Genomic DNA, 24,177 nt, shown 5'->3' with positions numbered 1-24,177 from the left:
AGGTAAAGTGACTTGGCTTATAAAGTCAAGGGACTGACCCTAGGTCTGAAGCTGCTGGCAAGGGGTAGAGGACCAGCTGCACAAAGTACCTTCCTCAGATTACAGGGGTGGAGGCAGAAGGGGAGCAAACCTGAGAAATCAAAGGAAATGGGGGTGGCCAGAGGACATGGGGCAAGGCAGGAAACATGTAGGTAAAAGATCTCAGGACACGTCCTGAAGCTCAGGGGACCAGAGAAAAGCTTTAAGGCTCATGCCATGGTTTGTCCCTCCCACTTTCCTGCTGGACACCACAGATCTGCAGCAGCTCAGGGAAACACGGCCTTGGCAGAGGCAAACTAGTATAGGAAGCATCAGGTGGGTTTTGTGTCCTTTACAGTGGACCCAGAGGGCAGGCACAGTGGAAGATTGCAAGAAGGGGCAGCCTTGGTTTGTTCCTGCTACAAACACCATCTCCCAGGCCTTTACCGACCCTTTTTCCAGATTCAAAGAGGTGGGTTCTAGGATAGATTCCCCAGACACACACACACACACACACACACACACACACACACACACACACACACACACACAGAGACACTCACTCTCTCTCCTATTCACAGGTGCAACCATGCTGTATCTCTCTCTCTCTCTGTCTGTGTGTGATTCTCTCTCTCTCTAATACACACAGCTTCACACACATTCTATGCATATCAAGACCATTTTTTAAGCCTTGATACACCCCACCCCAAGCCCTCCCTCTTCCAGAAATGACAACAAAGACGGCAGCCGAGATCGGTAGGAAATGTCTCGTTGACAGCTCAGAGCTTAAAAAAAAAAAATACACATATATACACATATATAAAAAAAACACTCTGCCCCTCCCCTACGAACGGGTCCAGGCAGCTCCTTCCTGCAGGGGCAGGGAAGAAGGTCACGGACACTGCCTGCTTTCTTGAAGGCAGCACCCTTCTCTCCTTCCAGTTCAATGTGGGGGTGGGGGGGCCCAGGTAGCAAGCCTGTCTGGGAAGGAAAGGCCCCCCCACTGAACATCCACCTTCCTGCAGGCTGCATATGTGAAGGGCCTTGCCAAACTTTTTAGGACACATTTCCAACCCCAAATTCCCCGGTCCATTGTCCATGCTGGAACTGCAAGTGCAAAAGAGGAGGCGGGGTGGGCTGGTCCAATGCTGGCTCAGTCTGATGGTTGCTGTCCCTGGAGAACCCCTGAAGCTGAGACTCCAAGGCTACAGGTCCTAGCCTCCTACCCCACTGAAATTTTTTTTTTTAAAAAAAAAGGAAAGAAAAAAAGTGGGGGAGTCTGGGGGGTAGGGACAGAACATAGGGAGAGACAAAGGTTGTCAGTTGGGGAGGTGAGCTCTACAGTGGCTCTCCTGGACTGCCTGCCTGGGGTGGAGGCCGGACCTCAGTTGGAGTGAGAATCTAAGGAGTCCCCTGAAGATGAAGAACTGGAGCTACTGCCCTCAGACTCATTGTCTTCATCCTCATCCTCATTCGCATCCCCATCCTCGCTTTCATCTTCACTGCTTGACTCAGAAGAATCCCCGCCGTCCTCAAATGAGTCACCGCTCTCATCGTCTTCCTCTTCCTCCTCCTCATCATCCTTATTTTCCTCATCAGACTCCGACTTAGACTGCAGGGTGGTCCGGCTAGACTTGGGGTTTGGACCTCGAAACTTAGTCATGTTCTTACGTTTATTGGAGATGTATTCTTTGTATGCTGCGCAGTCCTGGGGAAAAAGGCTCTTGACCCAGAGGTCCAAGTGCACCTTATACTGCCTCTGCTGCTCCTCTGCCAGCTTCTTATAGTGCTCCTTCTGGCTCTGGGAGATACGCTGCCAACGGCTGCCAATCTCTACCATGCGCTCCTTCAGCAGCAGGTGATTTAGTTCTCCATTGGACAGCAGCTGCTGGGGGAACTTCTGGTAACCGTTCATAGGAGGTTTCTTGGGCTCCCCCTGGGACTTAATCTTCTTAGAAGAATTTGTAGCAGCTGGAGGGGCCCGCATCTCACTTAATTCCCTCTCATATTGTTTTTGGTCTTCTGCTGCTTTCTTAATCCACATCAGCTTCTCCTTCTCCATGTTGTTCCAAGTCATCTCCATGGCTTTTAAGGCTTTCCCTCAGTCATTCTTGAAGCGGGCCAGATAGTCTCCGATGACGCTCTGCTGCCAGATTTCCTCAGCTCTCTTGGGCAACTCAGGCAACTTGCCCCTATCTTCACACTCCCCGCCCGGCTTCCTCTCAGACTGTGCCTTCAGTGCAGCCTCCCGGGCCTTATATTTAGCCTTCTTCTTCTCGGACAAGTCATTCCACATGCGGGCCAGCAGGCAGGTCAGCTCGCTTTCTGAGAGCTCAGGTCGTTCCTCCTGTAGCTGCCTTCTCTTTTCCTCTGAGATAAACATGGCAGACACAGGCCGCTTGGGCTTCTCGGAACCACCTTTGCCACCTTCCTGTGAAGGCTTCTTGGAAGCTGGACTGGTAGTCTGCTTCTTATTGATGTTCAGCATCTTCTCCTCCCCCAGGACCTGCTGCTGCTCTTCCTCGGGCAAGCTCTCAAGGAACCATAGCAGCTCCACCTCATAATCTTTCTTTTTCTGGTCGCATTTCTTGTGATAAGCATCTTTTTCCTTCTGAGAAAGCAGCTTCCACTGCTGGCTGCATAGCTAATGCGCTCTGTGCTGGGCACACCCTTCATGTTGCCCACGAGCTCTGCACAGTACAGGGAGTAGCTGTTCGGAAGTGGCTTGGTGGGTCGTCCATCAAACTTGTCCTTGAGCTGGCGTTCGGCCTTGGTGAGGGTAGATTTGGTGATACCTTCCTCACTGATGTTTAGCTCAGGGTGCTTCTGGATATAATCCCACATAATCTCCTCGTACTCCTTCCGCTGCTCCAGGGCCTTATGAATCCATTTCAGCCTCTTTTTGTCCGAGAGCTGAGACCACTGCTTCCCCAGGGAGTCCTTCACCTCCTTCATAGTGGCATGCAGCCACACTTTGAGATACACCTTCTTCTCATGGGTGTACCACAGTTGCTGGGGAGTTTTGAGCTTCTCAGGGATGTCCGACTTCTTGGCTTTCTGGATAAGGTCAGGGTGATCCTCCCTGAATCGGGCCAGGTTTCACTCGAACTCGTTTCTCCCTCTAGAAGTCCTAAATATATTTCATCTTCTTCTCTGGAAGTTCCTTGTATTTCTTAGACAGGATCTTAGTCAGGTCCAGGTTGCTCATCTCAGGGTGGAGTTTCGCATACTTGGCCCGCTTCTCCATGAAGAAGCAGAAGTAAGGAGAGGCTTCTTTGGAAAACCCGGGTGTTTCTTGAGTTTTTTGCCTTTGTAAGGGTTTTTAACATGTTCCTGAGCATCAAGGATCAATTCTGTCAATGTACGGAACTTCCTTACCTCATTAGAAGCCTCCACCCATTTGAGCTTGCACATATCTCCTGAAAAATCCTTAAAGGCAACTTTTTCCCAGTCCATAAGCGACTCTGTGGTTTTGAAGTTGGAGCTGTTGTTGGATGGGAGGTTGTTCTTCATGCATTCCAACAAAGTCAGCATATCTTCCTGAGACCAGCGGTCTTGGCCTTTGGGGGAGGCCATTTCCAGGTCTGTGGGACAGTCCGCTTCTCCGTTTATTCTCCAGCTGTCCAGCCACCTCCTCGGTCGTGCTGGACGGGCAACCTGGGGTCAAAGGCACCTCACCCGAGCGTGTGGGTGCTAGTGAGGGCTGGGGGCACCAGACAGCACAGCAGGCGGAAGAGCAGAGCCGCAGCTGCCGACGCTGGGGCAGCGAGTCCCAGTCGGTTCTCTTAACCACTGAGACATCTCTCCAGCCCATAGAAGCATCTTCTAAGTTTGCACTATATAGGGCTAGAAACCCACGTGTGGGGCATCAAATTTGGCCACCAGACAGAAGAAAATGTAAGGAAAATTCAGAATCCTGATAAAACTCATAATTGAGAATGGTAGGAGTTCAAACTAGCTCCTGATCAGATTCCTATCCTGGAGTATGTGACCACAATAAGAGAATCATGACAAATTGTCATAGTGCATAGAGCCTAGAGCTCTCCATGCTAATGAGGTCTCCAGGGGCCCCTGAGTGTAGCCAATGAACATTCCTCCCTGCAAAAGGTATTTTTTTAAGAAGAGGAACTTTTAAAAAAATTTATTTTTTTAAATATATGAGTACAGTGTATCTGTCCTCAGACACACACGACCAAGGCATCAGATTTCATTACAGATGGTTGGTTGTGAGCCACCATGTGGTTGCTGGGATTTGAACTCAGGACCTCTGGAAGAGTAGCCAGTGCTCTTAACCACTGAGCCATATCTCCAGCCCTGCAAATTGTATTTAATTTGTGGTTCACCCTGAGTAAGTCATATGTGTCCCCCACAGTGGGGGCTGACTGAAGAACTGCAGGGCTTCATTCCCAACTTGTCATGGTTCCTAGCGATATCTAGGTACAGAAGAGGTTGAGAACCACACCCATGTCCTATGGGCACCAAGGCGTGATCACACTTACAAAGACATGTCTGTAAGCACAAGCCTGGTGCTTACCTGGTGCCATTAGCCAAGACAGCACAGTGGATGACCCTTCAGGCACACATTAGCATCAGACACAGGCTCCCAAACTCACCACCAGCCACCACCCCCAACATCATTCCACCCACCCTTTAGAGAAGGGACTTGGTCTATGAAGCCTGGATCTTTCACTGTGCATGGCCCACTTCAGAGTTTTTACTTCTGTCTTACAAGTTTTATAGAGGCTGCCATTCTAACTGCTTCTTGGAGGACTTCCTGTCCCACACTGCCACTGGGAGGCAGCAGCAGCATGACCCTTACCCACCACAGCTGATCCAAAGTGGTAGAAAGGTCCACCTGGCATTAACCCTCCATTCTGTGGGGTTGAAACAGAGACAGAGGCAGGTAGGAGTAGAAGTCATACAAGTAAGGCTATGGTAGAGAATAGGGATGGGTTGGGGGGGGCTGCACAGATACTATTGCAGTTCCTTCTGCACACAGAAGAAATGCTACAAAAAGCTGTCTCCAGAAGCTATCCATAGTGGCAGGAGGCCCCGGGCATCTTTCTTGAAGGTGGATTTTAAAACAAAATCTACAATGAAGTTTAAAAAAAAAAAATCTAACAAAAAGGTACTGGTAACAAACACCAAGAAGGCTAACATTCAGGAGACGAGAGGAGATAGAACTGAGTTTCAAGGCTAGGCTGGACAAGCAAGAAGATCTGTGCCCCATCTTAGGACCCACATTAACCTATCAACACAAGTCTGTAACCCCAGTGCTGGGAAGGGAGAGACAGAAGACCTCAGGGCCCACTGGGCAGCCAATCTAAGCATGTGAACAAGCTCCCAGTATCTCAATAAACAAGTGGGGCTGGAGAGACGGCTCAGTAGTAAGAGCACTTTTTGCTTTTCCAGAGGACCTGAGCTCAATTCCCCAAATTACACAGCCTTACAACTGCCTGTAACTTCAGCTCAAGAGAGCTGATGCTCTCTTCAAGCACCTTTACTCAGGTGCATACACCCACGCAAACACATAATTTAAAAATAAAAGAAATCTTTAAAAAGCAAAACAAAGTGGTGAATGATTGAGGAAGATACCAAATGTCAACCTGTGCATCCCCACATGAATGTACACAAACATGAACAAATGTATAACCTCCCCCACCCCAATAAAAAGTAAGGAAAGGGACAGGTACTAGGTAGTAGAGCAATTGAGGAAAACACAAAAACCCACACTCCTGGGCAAATACAAGTTCCCTTTTAAAAATATATATTTGTTTGTTTGTTTGTTTGTACACTGTAGCTGTCTTCAGACACACCAGAAGAGGGCATCAGATCCTATTACAGATGGTTGTGAGTCACCATGTGGTTGCTGGGATTTGAACTCAGGACCTCTGGAAGAGCAGCCAGTGCTCTTAACTGCTGCAACATCTCTCCAGCCCACAAGTTTCCTTCTTTAGCAAACACTGAAGTGTACACAGTAGGCACTGCCATTACTAAAGGGAAGGAGATGTTTCACTGGCAGAGCCCTTATCTAGTACATACCTGAGTTCTCCCTGAGCTCAGAAAAAGAACCCTCCACCCCCATGCATATACATACACTGGCAGTAGGTGGGTGCCAAGCAGAGCAATCCAATGGGCAGGAATACAGTGGGAAACGCCATCCTAAGACATTCTCATCATGTATGAAGGGGCAGTACCTGGTGTTAACTAAAGAGGTGGGGGCAGACATGAAGTTCCACCAACAAGAAACAAACTGAAATCACTCTTGGGCCCTGACTGTGCAGTCAAGGTGGCAGAGTTAAGGCAAGAACAGAACAAAGCCAGGTGGTGGTGACACATGCCTTTAATCACAGCTCCGGGGAAACAGAGGCAGGAGAATTTCTGAGTTTGAGACCAACCCGGTCTATAGAGTTCTAGGATAGCCAGGGTTACACAGAGAAACCCTGTCTCAGAAGCCAAAAACAAACAAACAAACAAACAAAACCAAAATTAAAAAAGAGGCAGGAATCGTGGCTGCATCAGGCATTTCCTACGCCAGGTTTACAGAAAAGAGAAATGTCCAGAATAGAACAGAAGCCTAAGAAAGGATGACTGACAACCACACAGTATTGTACCAAAACCATGCAGTACTCTGCAAGGCTTACTGTTTCTCTGCCAACCAGTTTTTCTTTCTCTTTCTTTTGAGGCAGGGTCTTGAGATATAAATATAAACCAAGGTAGCCTCAAACCCACAGGGGTCATCCTGCCTCATAACACAAGCCTTCACTAGTCTTACTGAGGAAGTTAAGATGTGATGTGCAGGGAGATGGCACAGTGGGTAAGAATGCTTGCTGGGCAAGCAAGAGGACCTAAGTTCAGATTTCCACCTCCCACAAAGGGCACCCATGGCTCTACAAGCTGCACCACAGCGCTGAGAGCTAGAGTCAGGTAGACACTAGGGACTCACTGGCCAGTCAGTTTGGATGAAATAAATGGTGAGCTTCAGGTTTAGTGAGGAACCTTATGCCTCCTCCACCCACAAAACAACAACAACAAAAACCAGTAGATTAACCATGCTTATAATCCCAGCACTTGAGAGGCAAAGGCAGGAGGATTTTTTTTTTTCAATGCTAACTTGGTCAAGCTCCATGACAGTTAGGACTAATACAGCACTGTTTTTGAACCTGTGGGTCATGACCTCTTTTAGAGGAGTTTCCAAAAGCCCATCAGAGAACAGAACTCAAGTGGCACCTGAGTATCATGGCATGTTCAACCTTTTGCTATTGCAATGTTAGGTTGTAATCTATTAAGTTTACACTGGAAAACTAATCAGGCTAAAAAACAAAACAAAAAAAAAAACTTTTAAACAACAAATCTTGTTCAGTAAGTTTATAGTTTTGTATAGGCCTACCTCTATAGCAATCCATAAGTTGTGGTTTAGATATGCCTACAAGAAATAAGTCTTCAGTTCAGTCAGTTTGCTGGAGGCTGAGGCAGTTGTCTTAAAAGGGGGACAGCTAGCCAGGCATGATGGCACAAGCCTTTAATCCCAGTACTTGGGAGGCAGAGGCAGAAGGATCTCTGTGAGTTCGAGGCCAGCCAGTCTACAAATCAAGTCCAGTCCAGGACTGGTCTGGTTAAAAACAGAGAAACCCTGTCTTTAATAAGAGGGGGTAGGGGGAAGGACAGCTGTTGAGATGGCTCAGTGAGTAAAGGCACTTGCCACAGCCTGACTGGTAACAGGGTTCAATCCCTGGAACCCACAGAGAACCAACTTCTGCAGTTGTCCTTTGCCTCCGCTTTAGGTGCATGTACATGCGCGCGCGCGCGCGCGCGCGCACACACACACACACACACACACACACACACACACGGGAACCCTTCTGTAAAGGCTGGGTATAGTCAGTGGCAGAGAATGTGTTTTAGCACAAATGCTCAAATTCTTTAGTGACGATGTTTGGCTGACATACTCTACTTACTGACAACAGTACCTTCTGCATACTTAGTTGGCAAGTGGGCCACAAGAAAATATGATCTCTTCACAAATCCAGGATCACAGCAGCTCAGCTTGTACCCAAAGCATGAGAGTACACAAAACTCCTCCTGCACAGGTCAAATATCTTAACTTACCTTGAGCTTTAAGATGGAGAGCTTCACCAGCAGCCTCGGAATCCCCGTACCGTTTACATTTCTCCTGTAACATGGTGTCCAAAGATTCCTGCGCCATCCGCCTTGCTGCCATGTTTCTCTCTCCTATGGTGAGAGAAGTCACACTAATCAAGACAGCTTGCCTCAGGTCAAAAATCACCAAAACAGGGGATCAGAACTGGAAGAATGACCTAGAAAGAAGTATTGGGAAAGGTGTGACCACTCTGACTCAGTTTAGAGAAGGGCTCTCCATAGCTCACTTCACCTCTGAAAATTCTCTGGAGTGGCATTCTCACAAGAGGACAATGAACTAGCAACTGTATGCTCTGGGCAGACTCAGTGAAAGATCTCTTTTGCTTCTTTCAAAAACCCACCCAGGCGCTGAGTCCCTACAGCATGGAAGGAGCTGGGCGTGGTGCTGCAGGCTCTGATTCCAGCTGAGGCATTGGGATCTCCAGTTCCAGGCTAGTCAAGAGTATACAGTGAGACCCCACAAAAAGGGCTAAAGGACCCCAGAAGTGGCCCAGTGTTTAAGAGTGCCTGTTGCTCTCACAGAGAGCCCCAGTCCAGTTCCCAGCATCCGCACGGGGCAACTAACACAAATAAAATCTTAAAAGGGGGATGGGAGTTACGCTGGCTCAGTAAGGGGCCTAACAAGAGTTCAATCTGGCCAAGTTGTCGTCTGACTTCCACCCATGTGCTGTAGCATATATGTACCCAAAAATACACGATATTCAGCAGAAAAAAAAGCTGGGCATGAAGACACATGTGCCTGTAATCTCTGATGAAGATAAGGAAGACCAGTGGAGTTTGGTGGTCATCCAGATTAGCCAATTAGTGACCAGACATCAATTTCTGACCCCCACACACAAAGGTTGGCATCGAAAATGCAATCCACCCTATCTCTGCCTCCCGGGCACTGGGATTACAGAGGTGAGCCATCATACTCAAGTTTGAGAGCCTCTGCCTAAAAACATTTAAAAAAAAAAAAAAGGAAAGAAAAAACAAGACACTGACACAGGAGAAAAAGCAGACTTTAAGAAGTGAGCCACTGAGGTCAAGCATCCTAGTCTTAAGCCTGACATTCATTGTGAGGGCACTTTCTGTATATGCAGGAAAAAACTAGGCAGCATTTATATCAGTGACAGCCTGCCTTATGACACTTCAACTTCAAGAAGCAAACCTCCCTTATGGTCATTTCTATAACCATCACCCTGTTTCCCCACGGCCTGGGAAAGCGATAGGGCGCCCCTTGTTCTCTGTCATTTTAAAAGCAAGATCTCCTCCGGGTCAGCTGGTCCTGAAATCTAATCAAGGCGCCTAATCTGTCTGTACCTCCGTTCCCCCGTCTATGGGACTAGCAGGAGGCTGCTGCGGTTCCCAGCAGCTAGAGGCCCGAAGCCCACTCGCCGTTACGCCCAGCTCGCCTGGCCGACTGCGGGCTCAAACGTAATGAATGGACCCGTGAGATCGGCCGGAGCAGCGCGCTAGCCCCAGGGACACCCAGAGTCCTTCCCACCCCGGGCCCGCCCTCCCAGGGCCTCAGGGCCTCACCCCGAGCCTGCCGCGCGCGGTGCCGCCCCCGCCGTCGCCTCAGGATCCTTATCCACAGCCAGGCGAGGCGGGGAGATGCAAATGAGCCAACGGTTTCCGCAGCGCCGCGTCGCGCAGGCGCAAGCCGCTGCCCTGACTTGGTGCGCAGGCGCTGGCTACCACCGCCTAGGCCCTCATGCGCAAGCGTCAAAGGCAGCCATGTTGGCTCTTTCGTGCTGCTCAATTCTCAGGGTAGATTCTACCTAGGTAAAAACTCCCGTCTGAGGGGAAGCGACACCTAGAAGCATCATTGAGAAGACTGCAAGGGCTTCAGGCCCACGCGTACTCTGTATTTCCCTTCGCTTTACCTGTGCTCGCGGTCACCCTTGTTGCCCCGGGAAGGAGCCTGTCTGCCGAAGGAGGGACGCCGAGTCGAGGCGGCGCCTCTGCGCTTGCGCGTGTACGGTGGCCCGAAGGAGCCAAAAGCAAAGTCTTGGGTGACAACTGCGAGCCCCACCCTTCCCCCACGTGGCTGCGTAGACCGGGTGAGGAGCATCGACCGCCTGTGCCCGTGGCCGACTGGCGCAGTGGGGAGTGGGCGCCGCGGGGTCGGGGTGGTAGTGTCTGCACGACTCTCGGGGATTTGGATTGGGGGGAAGGAGAGAATCGTACCAAAAGCTTCGCCTCTCTGGGGTGCAGGTTCTTTCATTCATTTTATTCATTTGTGCTGCAGCTATGTGCTGAGCACCTGCTACGTGTCCGGTTGCATTCTAGGCAGTGGAGCCAGGAGTGCAGGAGGTCCAAGACAGTGTGGCTCTGGGTTCACGGGGATCTAGTAGTGATGGAGCGGGCGTGGTTGCTTCACCTGTCATGGAGACAGAGGCAGAACTGATGAGTTCTAGACCGGCCTCGTCTGCGTAGTCAGCCCATATTTCAGAATAAAAACAATCAAAAGAAAGAACAGGCGTTGTGATGCACTCAAGAAACGGAGGCAGGAGGATTGCTGCGAGTTTCATACCAATCCAGAAGCCGCCTCAAAAAAAAAAAAAAACAAAAAACAAAAAAAAAACAATAAATGAGCCAGGGTGTTGTTTGGATACTGGAAGATTAGGAGTTCCAGTCAGGTCTACATGAGGCTCTAACTTACAAAAAAACAAAAACAGAGGGAATCATTTCTTGGGAGAGGGCTGCTTGAACCAGACTGGTTTTGTTTACTTGCGGGGCGGGGATGTGTGACAGGAGGGTCTCACCACATAGATCAGGCTAGCCCAGAACTCACAGAGGTCTGCCATTTCTGCCTCCATTGTTCTGGGATTAGTGTGTTTTGCTTTGTTTTGTTGTTATTTTTCAAGACGAGGTTTCTCTGTGTTGCCCTGGCTGTTCTGGAACTTACACTGTAGCCCAGGCTGGCCTCCGATTCAGAGGACTTAAAGGAGTCAGTTCTCTCATGCTTTGTGAGCTTCAGGGATGGAATTCCCCATCCTTCTGCCTCAAGCCTTCTGGTGTTGCAGTGACAGTTGTGCACCATCACACCCGAGACAGGATTCTCCAGCGAATGGGGAAACACAAAGTGTTCTAAAGAACAGCATCCGAAAAGTTTGTACATTAGGAAATAGTACTCAGGACAGTGAGATGGCTTAGTGGGTCAAGGTGCTTGCTGCCAAGCCTGAGGACCTGAGTTCAATCCCCAGGATCTCCATGGTGAAGAGAACTGCAAACTGTTCTCTGACCTCTCTACCTGTGACACAGCAAATGCAAGCCAACACTTACAAGTGGATAAAATGCAATTTAAAGAAATTAAATAAATGAGTGTTGTAAAACAGTCTCGGTGGGGAACTTTTAGTTAGCATGCGTGAGACTAGGCACCATCCATGCACTGCCAAGTGACACTGTCAGTGGCTGTACTTTGTTTATGTCTTGGTGTTTAATTGAATGCCCTTTATTTCCCTCATCTTGGGGGATTGCTTATTGAGACCAGGGTTCACATAGCCTGGATTTGTTTGTTTGTTAGCCTTTGTCTTGTTTGTTTTGGGTTAGGCTCTCACTGTGAAGCTTTGCCTGGGTTAGAACTCTGTATGTGCATGAGGCTGGCCTCTGCTCCCCAAGTGCTAGGATGGTAGGCCTGAGCTTCTTGGCGGCTAGATCAGGTATGGTAGGCGAGGAGAGCATTCTCATAGTTGCTTTGGCCCTGGTAGACACTGCCCTTTTCCTTTTATCTATTTGGCTTTTTGAGATAGTGTTTCATTATGTAGTCCATTCTGGCCTTCTCCTGTCTCTGCCCTCCCTAGTGCTGGGATTACTAAGGTAGTAGACTCCCAGTTGCCCGCTGTCCCCTCAAATGTTCCTTTCTACTCAACAGGCAGTGATGGCTTCCAAGCGCATCACCCAGGAAACCTTTGATGCTGCAGTACGGGAGAACATTGAGGAGTTTGAGATGGGCCCTGAGGAGGCCATTCGAGAGGCTGTGGAGCAGTTTGAATCACAAGGTAGGGCAGAGGCTTCCGTGGCTCTTAGAGGCAAGAGTAACATGAGGCCGCAGCCCTCAGCCTAACACAGTAGTGAGGTGCTGCCGACCTCAGCCCTGCTGCCTGTCTTCTTCACCAGCAACTCACTTCACCTCAGAGTAAGAAAAGGGGTGACATGGGGGACAGTGGGTGGGTAGGGCTGCAGAGTGGTGGTGGCAGTGGTAGGTTTGGAGATGAAAGTGGTCACATGTGCATCGGGTCCTTAGAACCAGGATGCCGGCCGCAAACCCGTTCCTCCTGTCTCGCTCAGCCAGAAGGGAAGAGAAGTTCCTGCCTCCAGGACACAAAAGGGTGCCCTGATCAAGTAACACTGGGGCCATGACTGATATCCAGCTCACTTGCTACAATACTTACTGAATCTGCCTTGAGTCTGAACCAGAACCCATGTAAAACGCTAGCCATAATGAGGTGTGTTTGAGTTTTGGGGTGTATGTGTGTGTGTGTTTTGAGGTTTTTCAAGACAGGGTTTCTTTGTGTAGCCCTGGCTATCCTGGAACTTTCTCTGTAGACCAGGCTGTCCTGGAACTGATAGAGATCCACCTGCCTCTGCCTTCTGAGTGCTGGGATCAAAGGTATGTGCCACCACCATCAGGTGTCTTTGTTAGGATTTCTATTGCTGTGATGAGTCACTATAAGCAAAAAGCAGTTGGGGAGCAAAGAGTTTATTTGGCTTATACTTCCATATTGTAATTCATCACTGAGGGAAGTCAGGACAGGACCTCATGCAGGACATGAAACCTGAGGCAGGAGCTGATGCATGGACTGGTGCTGCTCAGCCTGCTTTCTTTCTTTCTCTCCTTTTTTTAAAACTTTTTTTAAAAATTTATTTATCTCTGGAAGTGCAGTCAGTACTCTTAACCACTGAGCCATCTCTCCAGCCCAGCCTGCTTTCTAATAGAACCCACGACCACTTGGATGGCACCAATCACAATTGGCTGGGCCCTTCCCTATAAATCACTAATAAGAAAATGCCTTACAGCTGGGTCTCATGGAGGCATTTCCTCAACTGAGGTTGCTGCTTCTCTGGCTGTAACTTGTGTCAGGTTGACACACAACCAGCCAGTACATGGGCAGTAGAATATGTCTTCAGTCCCAGCACTGAGGTGGAGACAGATTGTTGGGGTTTACTGGTCAGCCAGTCTGGGATAATTAGTGAGCCTCAGGTTCCAGTGATATCCTGTTTCAGAGAAGAGGACAGCTCCTGAGGAATGATACGTGAGTCAACCTGCATGACCCCTACATATCCCCCCACATGACCATACACACACGTCAACACATTCACACACAAACACACATAGAAACACATTCACACACAAACACACACATAGTGTCTGACAAGGCACAGCCCAGTGGCAAAGCCTGGGATTTCCATCTCTTCCTTATCCTTGTTACCTGGCTTGTTTCTTCATTTGTTTCAAGACTGGTTCATATAGCCTAGGCTAACCTCTTTACTCATTATGTAGCTAAGGCTAGCTTGAACACTGGTCTTTCTGCCTGTATTTCCCAGCGTTGGGATAATAAATGTTCATCAACACTACCTGCTGACCCCAATACTTGGTAAGCTGAGGTAGGAGGATTACTGTGAATTTGAGACAGCCTGGGCTTTATAACAAGACTACCTGAAAAACACCTTAACTACACTTTTGTTATCCCGGATTTTGACAGATATTAGAAGGTGGAGGTAGCCTGGGCTACATAGTGAGTTCAAGGCCAGCCTGGTCTACATAGACTCTTGCCTCAAACAAAATTTTCTCCTAAACTACACATACACATGCAGGCATGAAGTACCTACCACAAGAGGGAGGCCTTGAGGTGGCAGGATGCAGTTCCGAGGGAAAGGCTCTTTGAGGTTGCCTCCCCATCTGCCTGCCAGGAAAGAGCTGCTACCTCATTGAGAGACAGCTTGTGTGGCATGGCCTTGCTTGCAGCCTGTGGTTGGGCAATACTGGGAAGAACCGCAGATGTAAGGCCTCTAGCAGGGACCTCTTGGCCTGGCGGACTTGAGGGATGGCTGTCACTTGACTCCAGCACTCATCCCATCTTCCTCTCTGCAGGGGTTGATCTGAGCAACATTGTGAAGACAGCACCGAAAGGATCCTTGGATGGGCTCCAGGAGCCGACACATGATGTCCTGCAGGTAGGAGCCAGTCTCCCCATCATGGTGGAACAGTCTAGGAAGGTCTCTTCCCCATGTTCCATGTAGGAGAAATCAGTATCTGAATGTCAGTGGTCTGTCCATCTTGTGACCAATGTAAGTCTACAACCATGTGTCCTAAGTCCATGTGAGGGCAGCCCAGGCTCTGGGGGATAGCTGAGCCACTTGACAGACATATTTGAAAATACAAGTACCTACATGATCTCACTGTCCAAGTGCTGGGGTCAAGGGCACACATTTATCAAGGGTCTCTGGCCCAGCTTAGTGTGGGTTCTGGGGATCTGAACAAGTCTGTGCACCCAACCACCTCCCCCTCCCAATCCTTGACTTTTATAGAAACAATGACACATACCTTTAATATATACCCCACCCCATCCTTTCAGGAGGCATATTGAGTCCAGGCTAGTCAGGGCCATATAATATAATTCTGTTTTAACAACAGCAGAATTCTTATGGGGGGGGTGGAGGTCAGAGATCATCTTTCAGGAATCTAGTGTATCCTTCCCCTTTGTAGGTCTTGGGGATTGAACCGAGGTTATTAGGCTTGTTTTTGAAGCACTGAACCACCCCCCTGGCCCCTTCCCCCGGCCCCTTGGCTTTTTTTTTTTTTTTTAAGATTTATTTATTTTATTTATATAAGTACACTGTAGCTTCAGACACTTCCATTACAGATCCCATTACAGATGGCTGTGAGCCACCATGTGATTGTTGGAATTTGAACTTGGGACCTCTGGAAGAGCAGACAGTGCTTTTAACTGCTGAGCCATCTCTCCAGCTCGCCCCTTGGCTTCTTTAATGTTCCATTCTATTGTCACGTGCTCTGCCAGGTTTCTGAGTTTGAACCAAGTCTTCCTGGCCATGCTGCTGGTTTCAGCGGAGCCTCCCTTTCATTGACTGGTTGCCAGCACCTCAGTAGCACTGGGCACATTGACTTAACTTTGGTTCACATTGTGTGCATCCTAAGGTCATGCCACTCAGACTGGCTGGCTTTGTTCTTAGTATCTTTCTCATAATTCTCCCTGATGGCCTGGAGTTGGATTCAGGAAACCTTTGCAACGAGGCTTCCCTGTGCAGGTGAATATCTGGGGAGTGGATGAGAGGGAGCTATCCAAACAGGCAAGTCTGAGGAAGAGACCTTCTCCCTCCAGAAGCAGTCTGGACCAGTTACACTCTAGAACAACGCCAGCTGCCACTGAGGTGTTTCTAATGCTCTTATCGGGGCTGTTTATCTACTGCTCTTGCCTGGGGCTTCTTGGTGCAGTTAGAGAGTGGACTCCAGTGTGTCTTTACTCACTCGTGCCCTTGCTTAGCAGAGCCACAGAGATGGCTGGCACTTCTTGACATGACACCATAAGTGTCGCATGAAAGAACTTGCTTTCTGATTTTTGATACAGCGTATGCTAAAAGTTGAAAGAAGAAAGCACACTTTTTCTCACTTCACTTGAGAGTAAACTCAGCTCTGTAGTCACTGGCCTTGTACTCAAGGCTTCTGAGATTACAAGTGTGGCCAGTAACTGAGCTAGTGACTGCCTTGCAGGGCCTACTCACATGGTGAAAGGAGAGACCTGATTCCATGAGCTGTTCTTTGCCATCCTCATGCATGCTGTGGGGGGGGGGGGGGGGGGACAGAGACACAGACAGACAGACAGAAAAAAATTTTAATGAAAAATAAAAAAAATCAAGGGCTGGGGATATATGTAACTCAAGTAGAGCATTTCCTATCTTATATGGACCCCCAGGTTTAATCCACAGTACTTAACAATGCAGGGTAGGGCTCAGCAGTTAAGAGCACTGACTGTTCTTCCAGAGGTCCTGAGTTCAATTCCCAGCAACCATATGGTGACTCACCACCATCTGTAATGGGATCTGATGCCCTCTTCTGGTGTGCTGGTATACATGCAGATAGAACACTCATATACATTAAATAAAAAGCACAGGTTCTGGAGAGCTGGCTCAGCAGTTAAGAACACTGACTGCCCTTACAGAGAATCTGGGTTCAGTTCCCAGCACCTACATGGCTGCTCATGAACCATCTGTAACCCCAGTTCCAGGGGATGTGACACCCTCTTTTGGCATCCTCAGGTGTCAAGCACCTTGAGTGGTTCAGTTGTTGGATAGACATCCAGGCAAAACACCCATACGAATAAAATAACACTTGAAGTTGTTTTTTTTTTTTTAAATAGGGTGATTTTATATATATATATATATATATATATATATATATATATATATATATATATATATATATATATATATATATATATATATATAGTGGCTGATAGCTGGAGTCCCTGAACCCAGGATACTGTTGCAGAAGTTTTTTTTTTTTTTTTTATGTGCACTCTCTTCAGACACACCAGAAGAGGGCATCAGATCCCATGACAGGTGGTTATGAACCACCATGTGGTTGCTGGGAATTGAACTCAGGACCTCTGGAAGAACAGTCAGTGCTCTTAACCACTGAGCCATCTCTCCAGCCCCGACAACATAATTTCAAGGCCAGCCTAGGCTATAGATCAAGCTCCTATGTTAGCATTAATGAGATGGCTCAGCAGTTATGAGCACTTGCTGCTTTTACCAAGGACCCAGGTTCAATTCCTAGCACCCATGTATTACCTCACAACATCCTGTGACTCCAGCTGCAGTGGATCCTACCTTCTATTCTGGCCTCTGAGGGTATTGTATGCACTTGCACACGCACTTGCACCCACATACGCACATACCCACTTAAAAAAAAAATTTTTTTGTCTTAAAATAGCAGTATAGGTATAGAAGAAATGTCCAGACGGACCTGGCCCTATCTTCCATCCTGGGCCCAGATTCTGTGTTGAGACTCCCTGTAGTGCTGAGCCTATCAGCAGCAGCTAATACTGTGACATTCTCCACAGGTTCTCAAGGATTTGCAGGAATCCCTGACTGGCTCCCAGCTCCAGGAGGTGTCAGCCCACCTTGTCCGCTTCTGTGACCAGTGTAAGCAGCAGAAGGCCAGCCGCTACCTGGCAGCCCAGAAGGGGGCCTACCCGATCCTCCTGGCTGCTTGGCAGCTGGCTGCCACCAGTGACCAGGGTCTTCTGCTCCAGGCTCTCAATGCCCTGGCAGTACTGACTGATGGCCAGCCTGACCTCCTGGATGCCCAGGGCTTGCGTCTTCTGGTGGCCACACTGGCACAGAATGCCACCAACACTGAACTCACGTGCTGTGGGATTCGCTGCGTGCGCCATGTCTGCCTAAAGCACGAACAGAATCGGCAGGGCTTGGTGAAAGCTGGTGTGCTGCCCCTGCTCACGGCTGCTATTACACAGCATGGCCAGCACGCCGACGTGGTCAGGGAGGCCTGCTGGGCCTTGAGAGTCATGACCTTCGATGATGATATCCGAGTACCCTTTGGCCATGCCCATGAGCATGCCAAGATGATTGTTCAGGAGAACAAAGGCCTGAAGGTGCTCATTGAGGCTGCCAGAGGTAGGAACAGCACTGGTAAGAGGAGGGTGGGTGTGCTTCTCGGAAGGATAGCTCCCAGCCTGTCCCAGCTCCAGCTCCTTAGTGACCCGTGTGTGGGCTCTCCACTCATCTGAGAGACAGGAAAGCCTTCCTCAGTCCCTGTCCTGTCCCCAGAGAGGCTGAGAAATGAGGCCTGACCATCCGGAAAGCTGGTCAGCTTCTTGAAGAACTGTGTGCACTTCTGTGCTTATGTGTGGCAGCTTGGATTAGGCTAATTAGATAGAGCAGGAGTGTAGACATTGGAGCCTTGCTTGTCTTGTCTTTGCTTCCTGGTGCTGCTGTGGAACCCAGCATAGTGCATGCTTCATGTTAAGTACAAACTACCCTATGCTGAGCCCAGGCCCCACCTCTAAACTGTACCCCAGCCTATGCGTAGTTTTTTAAAGAGGATGGCTAACATTCTGAAGGCCCCAGGGCAGACCGGAAACTCCCAGACCCCAGACACTCTCTACTGAGAAACCTCAGTGTCCCATTTACAAAAGCCTTTACCTGATTGGATGGGCCACCCAGACTCCACATCTCATTACTTAAAGTAAATCCATAGCCTGTTCAGATCAGCCTGTGTAGGAAAAAGAGGGTACCAGGTGGGCATAGGTAGCATGTGCCACAGAGATGTTATGGATAACTGTTGACTATCACCTCCACTGCATCTCCAGTTGGTCTGCTTGTGCTCTCCGCCAGCTTTCTGTGGTGGTTAGAAAACTCCTTCCCAGACAGGATCCTCAGAGTTACGTCAGAAACCTTGCTCTGCTTGTTTGGTTTCCTTCCTACCTTTCTTTGAGACTGTGTCTCATGATGGTCTGAAACTTGCTATGTAGACCAGGCTATACTGGAACTCAATAAGATCCCCCTGCCTCTGCCTCTTGAATATGGGGAACTAAGGTGTGCACCATGCCCCACCCTTAACCTCTTTGCTTAGGGGATGCCAGGAGCAAGTCTGCCAGTTATTGTCACTGTGGTGTCAGTTTCTAGAGCTGCTGGCACGGTGCCCAGCACGCCCAGCCAGGGACCAACTCTTCCATGGCCTTATTAGATGACCCCAGCCAGCCTGGGAAGTGGGACATTCTCCCAAGACTGACAGGCTCCTCTCTACGCATCTGCCTGTCCCTGGTCCTCCCAGCTCTAACTCTCTCTTCCTGCCTCTGCACAGCATTCTCTGACAACCCGGGGGTCCTGAGCGAACTCTGCAGCACTCTGTCCCGCCTGGCTGTTCGGAATGAATTCTGCCAAGAGGTTATAGACCTTGGAGGCCTTGGCATCCTTGTGACCCTGCTGGCTGACTGCAATGACCACCAGGTGGAGCCCAAAGTCTTTCTCCTTCCTCAGGGCTCCTGGCCCCTGAGGCCAGAGCTGGCCAGACTGACCCCACTGAGGCAAGGGTGAAAGTCCGGACGCAGAAGGCCTGCCCACACTCTTAGGGTCATGGTTCCATTCTGCCGGTTTTTCTTTTTTTTCTTGTTTCCCTAGATTGGTGAGACTTAGAGCCTCCTGTGTGCAAGCCCTCTGCCACCAAATCATGCCACAGCCCTTTTTAGTCTGTAGCCCAGGCTGGGCTTGATTCTGCAGTCTTCCTGCTTTAGCCTTCCAAGTACTGGGGTGATAGGCATGAGCTACCACACTGGCTGTGTGTGTGCATGTGCATTTGTGTAAGAGACAGACAGACAGATGGGGACAGACAGAGAGACAGACAATGAGACAGAATTGCAAGGACTCAACATAGTCTCAACTGGCCTTAATTTGACCCATATGTACTACCTGGCCCAGGCTCACTGTGGTTCTGGGTGCTAGAACTTGGGGCCTTATTCGTGGGAGCCCAGGCCCCCGAGTGCATGCTCTCCAGGGAGCAGGAGTGAGGAGGTGGACATAGCTCAGCCACTCAGGGCTCTCCCTGGGCTGCCGCTCATGCCCAGCTCATCTGAAGTGGAGTAGGCAACTTAGAGCCGCCCTGCCCTCCAGTCTGCCCTTCCTCTGTTGGGTCATGATCCTGTTGTCACAGGCAGGCCTGTGGCCCTGGAATAGCCACATGTGTTCAGACTGAGAAACAGCCAGAGTGCTTTTTTTAGCACCTTCTCCCACCATCCAGCAAGTAGGAGGCTTGCAGATGGCGCACGAGCCAGGGTGACCTCACCTTGCCATCCACACAGGACCTCGTGAAGCAGGTGCTCAGTGCCTTGAGGGCTATCGCTGGCAACGACGATGTGAAGGATGCTATTGTCCGAGCAGGCGGCACTGAGTCCATTGTGGCTGCCATGACCCGGCACCTGGCCAGCCCCCAGGTACTCACCTCAGCCACATGAGTGGGACAATGGTCGGATATACAGGGGTTGCCTCCTCATTGTCAGCAAGGCTAGGTGAGGGACTGGGTCTCCTGGTAGGCTACACCATATCGGGTTCTCACGGGTTTCTGCTCTCAACGTCTCTGGTTACCCAGCCCACCACTGCTATGACACAAGGGGAGCTGCAGGCTATCCAGGGTGGTCAGTCATGCTAACACGGGGAGGGCAGTCTATCTGCCCTACAGTCTCAGCTGCCTCCTGTTCCACACTCAGGTTTGTGAACAAAGCTGCGGGGCACTCTGTGTTCTGGCCCTTCGAAAGCCGGAGAACAGCCGGGTCATTATTGAGGGCGGCGGGGCATTGGCCGCTCTGCAGGCCATGAAGGCACATCCACAGGAGGCTGGTGTCCAGGTAAGTAAGTGGCCACCCACCCTGTTCATCAGCTAAGCATGTTGAGTCGGGTGTGGTGGCTGTAGTCTCACAAGAGGCATGAATTCAAGACTGACCGTCCTACACTACAGTACAGCCTGGGCAGTCTCATATACAAGGACTTTAGTACACACACCTGCAGGCACAACTGCTTCTTTCTAGGCTTATCCCCTTTCTCCTCTCCTCTCCCTCTTGTTCTTCCTTTGAGACAGAGTAGACAGAGTGGCCTCCAACTTTCTTGGCTACAGGAATAACCTTCACTGCCTGGTCTTCTTGCCTTCCCCAGTGAGTACTGTTGACAGGCCTGTACCACCACACTTACAACTGATACCAACCCCAGGGAAACATTTACCAACTGACCTCTGACCCTGACCCCCACTCCAGTCTTCCTTTGAAACAAGCTGTAGATCTGTAGCTCCTGCAGACATGGAAGTTGGGGTCCATGTCCTCAGCCAGCCTGTGCCACCATACCCACTTGTCACAACTAAACATCACCATGCACACAGCATCCCCATTGTGTCAGGTACTCTGAGCCATCCAGCCATGAGGACAGGCCATGGAGCATGGAAACCTGTTCTCTGCAGACCCAGCTGTGGAACATGGTGCCTGTAATCAGTGATTTTAAAATCCACAAAGGGAGGGCTGAATGTAGTGGTGTACACCTTTAATCCCGGCACTCGGGAAGCATACATAGGCAGATCTCTGTGTACAAGACTAACCTGGTCTACAGAGTGAGTTTCAAGACAGCCAGGGCCACACCGAAAGACCCTGTCTCAAAAAAACAACAAAAAACAAAACTTGATTAAGGGTCCTGGAACCAACCCAGATGTGTGACTCATTGAGAAACACACTTTGGCACCTTCTACCCATGTCCTCTGTACCATTTCCAGGACCCGCCTCAGGGGACTTGGGTAGCTGTCCAAGTGCTAGATTCTGTCCTGAGTGCTCAGGAGATGTGGGACATGGGTCTAGCCTGGTGTAATGTAGCTCTACACTGAATAACTGTCTCATGTTCTAAGGAGTTTGTGGAGGTGAGAGTGGACCCCAGTCCTGGCCTCTCCCCAATTCAGTCTCTCTGCCTTCCAGAAACAGGCCTGCATGCTGATCCGAAACCTGGTGTCCCGTAGCCAGGTCTTCTCCAAGCCCATCCTGGACCTGGGGGCGGAGGAGCTCATTTCGCAAGCCCGAGCTGCCCACCCAGACTGTGAAGATGTGGCCAAGGCCGCACTGCGAGACCTAGGCTGCCGTGTGGAGCTTCGTGAACTGTGGACAGGAAAGAAGGGTGACCTGGCGCTGTGACTCCGGCTCAGAGAGCTCTGACTCCAGAACATGGGTGGCTATGAGGCCCTGCCTCTCTGTCCCCCACCCATGTACCCAAAACACACAAGTGTGTTAGCAGGACGGTGGGGGAGGGTAGAAGCAGTGATGACCCGGTGGCCCACCGCTCCCAGTGCCCTTTCCACCACTGCCTTTCTTGGCAGCTTTGGAGCAAAGGGCACAGGGAACTACATCACTCTGTCTGGAGTTTGGGGCCTCCACAAGCTGGTTTCTGGGCAAGGCCAGCCTGCAATCTGGGCACCACTCCAAGCAGTTGATAACCCTGCTCCTTGGGTTGGGATCCTGGATAGAGGTGCTTCCGCCAAGGCTGATTCCCTAAGATCCACATGGTGGGAGGAGGGAGGTGAGTCCTCCAAATTGTCCTCTGAACTCCATATGTGTGCTGTGGTGCATACACACATGCTAAATAAATGAGTGTAATTTTAAAGCTTCTCATTTTTCTTACCTGTAAAATAGGTCTAGAACTCCTGGCACTGCTGGTAGAGACAGGGATTTCATATTCATCCATCAGGGTCTGCCCTGGCCCTGGTTCCTGATACTGCAGCCTGCTGATGCAGGCTCAAGGGGTCTCTTCATAGCTCTGTTAGTGTTGTGACCACAGCCTCAGTGAGACCAGGGCACTTGAGGTAGCTACAGGCACTGGGTATTTGGGCCTCAAAGGCTGGGGTCATGGTCAGTACCTGTGCTGAGGGAGATCTGTGGTGAACGCAGGTAGCCTGACTGTGGGGTACTCACTGAATATCTGTAACACTGGGGTCTGTCTGCTGGGCACAGAGAAGAACAGGCATTATTAGCACCAGCCCCTGTCATCCCAGAAATGCTGCCCCACACCAGGCTTACCCTGACATTCTTCACTGTCTTTGGCAGCCCACATCTCTTTGAGCCTCAGTTTCTCCAATGTGAAACACACCATTGTCACCAATTCAAATGCCCACACCACCTCCCCAGTATTCTGCTTGTCCCTAATCAGCTAGCTAGCTGCTCCTGAACCTGTGTGACCCATCGGGTTCAGGGTGGCCTCAGAACCTCCCGCCTCTGTCTCAAAATCCCTTCCCCCCTCTCATAGCTCTGGGCCTGGTTTGCCTTTCCCAGAAGGCTCTTGGTTTCCATGGGAACCAGCCATTGCTTCTGGCTGCTCTGCAAAGTGTGGGGGGGTGGGGTGGGTAGGAGAGTTATCCTAACTCAGACACACAGATGTCTGAGCTTCCCCCACTGGACAGGGAGAGGCTCTGCCAGCTCAAGGACAGACATGAACCTTGGACGAGGTCACCTTGCCCTTCTCCACTCTCAGGGGACAGAAACACCAGGATGTAGGTGAAGGGTCGGGTCTTCTAGTCCTATACTGCCTAGATTGCATAACTTGGTGTCTGGGTCAGTGATGTGTGTGATTGTAGGCAGGCTTCAAACCCTGTTCCTCAGTCCCAGGGATAGGTGCCCCTGGGATGCTAGGTGTGCTCAGGGTGTCTGCAGACAGCGCCCCACTCAGGATCCAGAGAAGAGAACAACACTGACATGTTTCTTTCCTTCTTCCTTCCTTCTTCCTTCCTTCCTTCCTCCTTCCTTCCTTCTTCCTTCCTTTTTCCTTCCTTCTTCCTTCCTTCCTTCTTCCTTCCTTCTTCCTTCCTTCTTTCTTCCTTCCTTTCTTCTTCCTTCCTTTCTTCTTCCTTCCTTCCTTCTTCCTTCCTTCTCCTTTCCTCCCTCCCTTCTTTCTTTCTTTCTTTTTTCTTTCTTTCTTTCCTTCTTCCCTCCCTCCCTCCCTCCCTGCTTTCTTTCTTTCTTTCATTCTTTCTTTCTTTGTAAATTGAAGCAGAGTCTCACCATGTAGCCCTGGCTGACCTGAAACTTGCTATATAGACCAGATAGCTCATAATCACAGAGGCCCACCTGCCTCTGCCTCACAAGCTTGGATTAAAGGTGTGTGCCATCTTACCCAGTTATTTTTGTTTTGATTTGTAAAATAGTGTTTTTATTATTTTTAATTATGTACATATGTGTGTGTTAGGTCTCAATCCTGTTAAAATATCAAAGCAGACACTGGTCACCAGATTCTCCCAGCATCCCTTAGTCCCTATCTGTTACAGTATAGGGCCTTCCTGGTTGGCATACTCCACTCCTTACCCTGAACTCTCAAACCCAGACACTGGGCTGTGCTTTCCTCGCCACCAAGCTCCTGGTCACTATATAACTCAGCCATTATATAACTGGGCCATCCTTGTTGAGGGAGGGGCTTCTCTCGTTCTTCCCCTCTGCTCACATGGCCAGGCTTAGGGTCACA

At 49.8% G+C, this 24,177-nt stretch overlaps 2 protein-coding genes and 1 pseudogene across 7 annotated transcripts in view; 1 reads left to right on the top strand and 2 right to left on the bottom strand.

Moving 5' to 3' along the window:
* The window catches only part of SUGP2 (SURP and G-patch domain containing 2), a 31,861-nt gene extending 21,669 nt beyond the window's left edge, over window positions 1-10,192 (bottom strand). For 2 of the 5 annotated variants that reach the window (XR_013975331.1, XM_080928767.1), the window contains exons 1-2: window positions 10,047-10,114; window positions 8,128-8,250 (exon numbers count right to left, since the gene is read on the bottom strand). Coding sequence is in view for 4 of the 5 variants with exons in the window: in XM_080928767.1 (XP_080784893.1) it covers window positions 8,128-8,239 (112 nt within the window). In the remaining variant the exon portion in view is untranslated. Of the gene's footprint in view, window positions 1-8,127; window positions 8,337-9,699; window positions 9,751-10,046 lie in introns of those variants that run through there. The other 3 variants (XM_080928768.1, XM_080928765.1, XM_080928766.1) reach the window with 3 other exon arrangements.
* On the bottom strand, window positions 1,403-4,562 carry LOC308429996 (nucleolar transcription factor 1-like; annotated as a pseudogene). The gene is made up of 2 exons: window positions 4,553-4,562; window positions 1,403-3,662 (listed from the first exon to the last, which is right to left on the bottom strand). The product of its transcript is annotated as a nucleolar transcription factor 1-like (transcript).
* ARMC6 (armadillo repeat containing 6) lies at window positions 10,128-22,273 on the top strand. The gene is made up of 8 exons (XM_080928769.1): window positions 10,128-10,223; window positions 12,038-12,164; window positions 14,258-14,340; window positions 17,247-17,820; window positions 19,010-19,155; window positions 20,004-20,135; window positions 20,409-20,546; window positions 21,651-22,273. The coding sequence occupies exons 2-8, from the start codon at window positions 12,044-12,046 to the stop codon at window positions 21,861-21,863; spliced, it is 1,407 nt and encodes a 468-aa protein (XP_080784895.1). The 5' UTR covers window positions 10,128-10,223; window positions 12,038-12,043; the 3' UTR covers window positions 21,864-22,273.
* Window positions 22,274-24,177: the final 1,904 nt, after the last annotated feature.

The sequence above is a fragment of the Micromys minutus genome (assembly GCF_963924665.1).
Source record: "Micromys minutus genome assembly, chromosome: 14".
In the NCBI taxonomy this organism is placed as follows: Eukaryota; Metazoa; Chordata; class Mammalia; order Rodentia; family Muridae; genus Micromys; species Micromys minutus.
This window is presented reverse-complemented; position numbering and strand designations above follow the sequence as displayed.

Bases quoted from the DNA above. Each gene is read 5' to 3' on its own strand.
- ARMC6 (XM_080928769.1), top strand. From the start codon at position 12,044: ATGGCTTCCAAGCGCATCACCCAGGAAACCTTTGATGCTGCAGTACGG. The intron at 12,165-14,257 runs GTAGGGCAGAGG...TCCTCTCTGCAG, and splicing joins GGAGCAGTTTGAATCACAAG to GGGTTGATCTGAGCAACATT. The intron at 14,341-17,246 runs GTAGGAGCCAGT...CATTCTCCACAG, and splicing joins CGACACATGATGTCCTGCAG to GTTCTCAAGGATTTGCAGGA.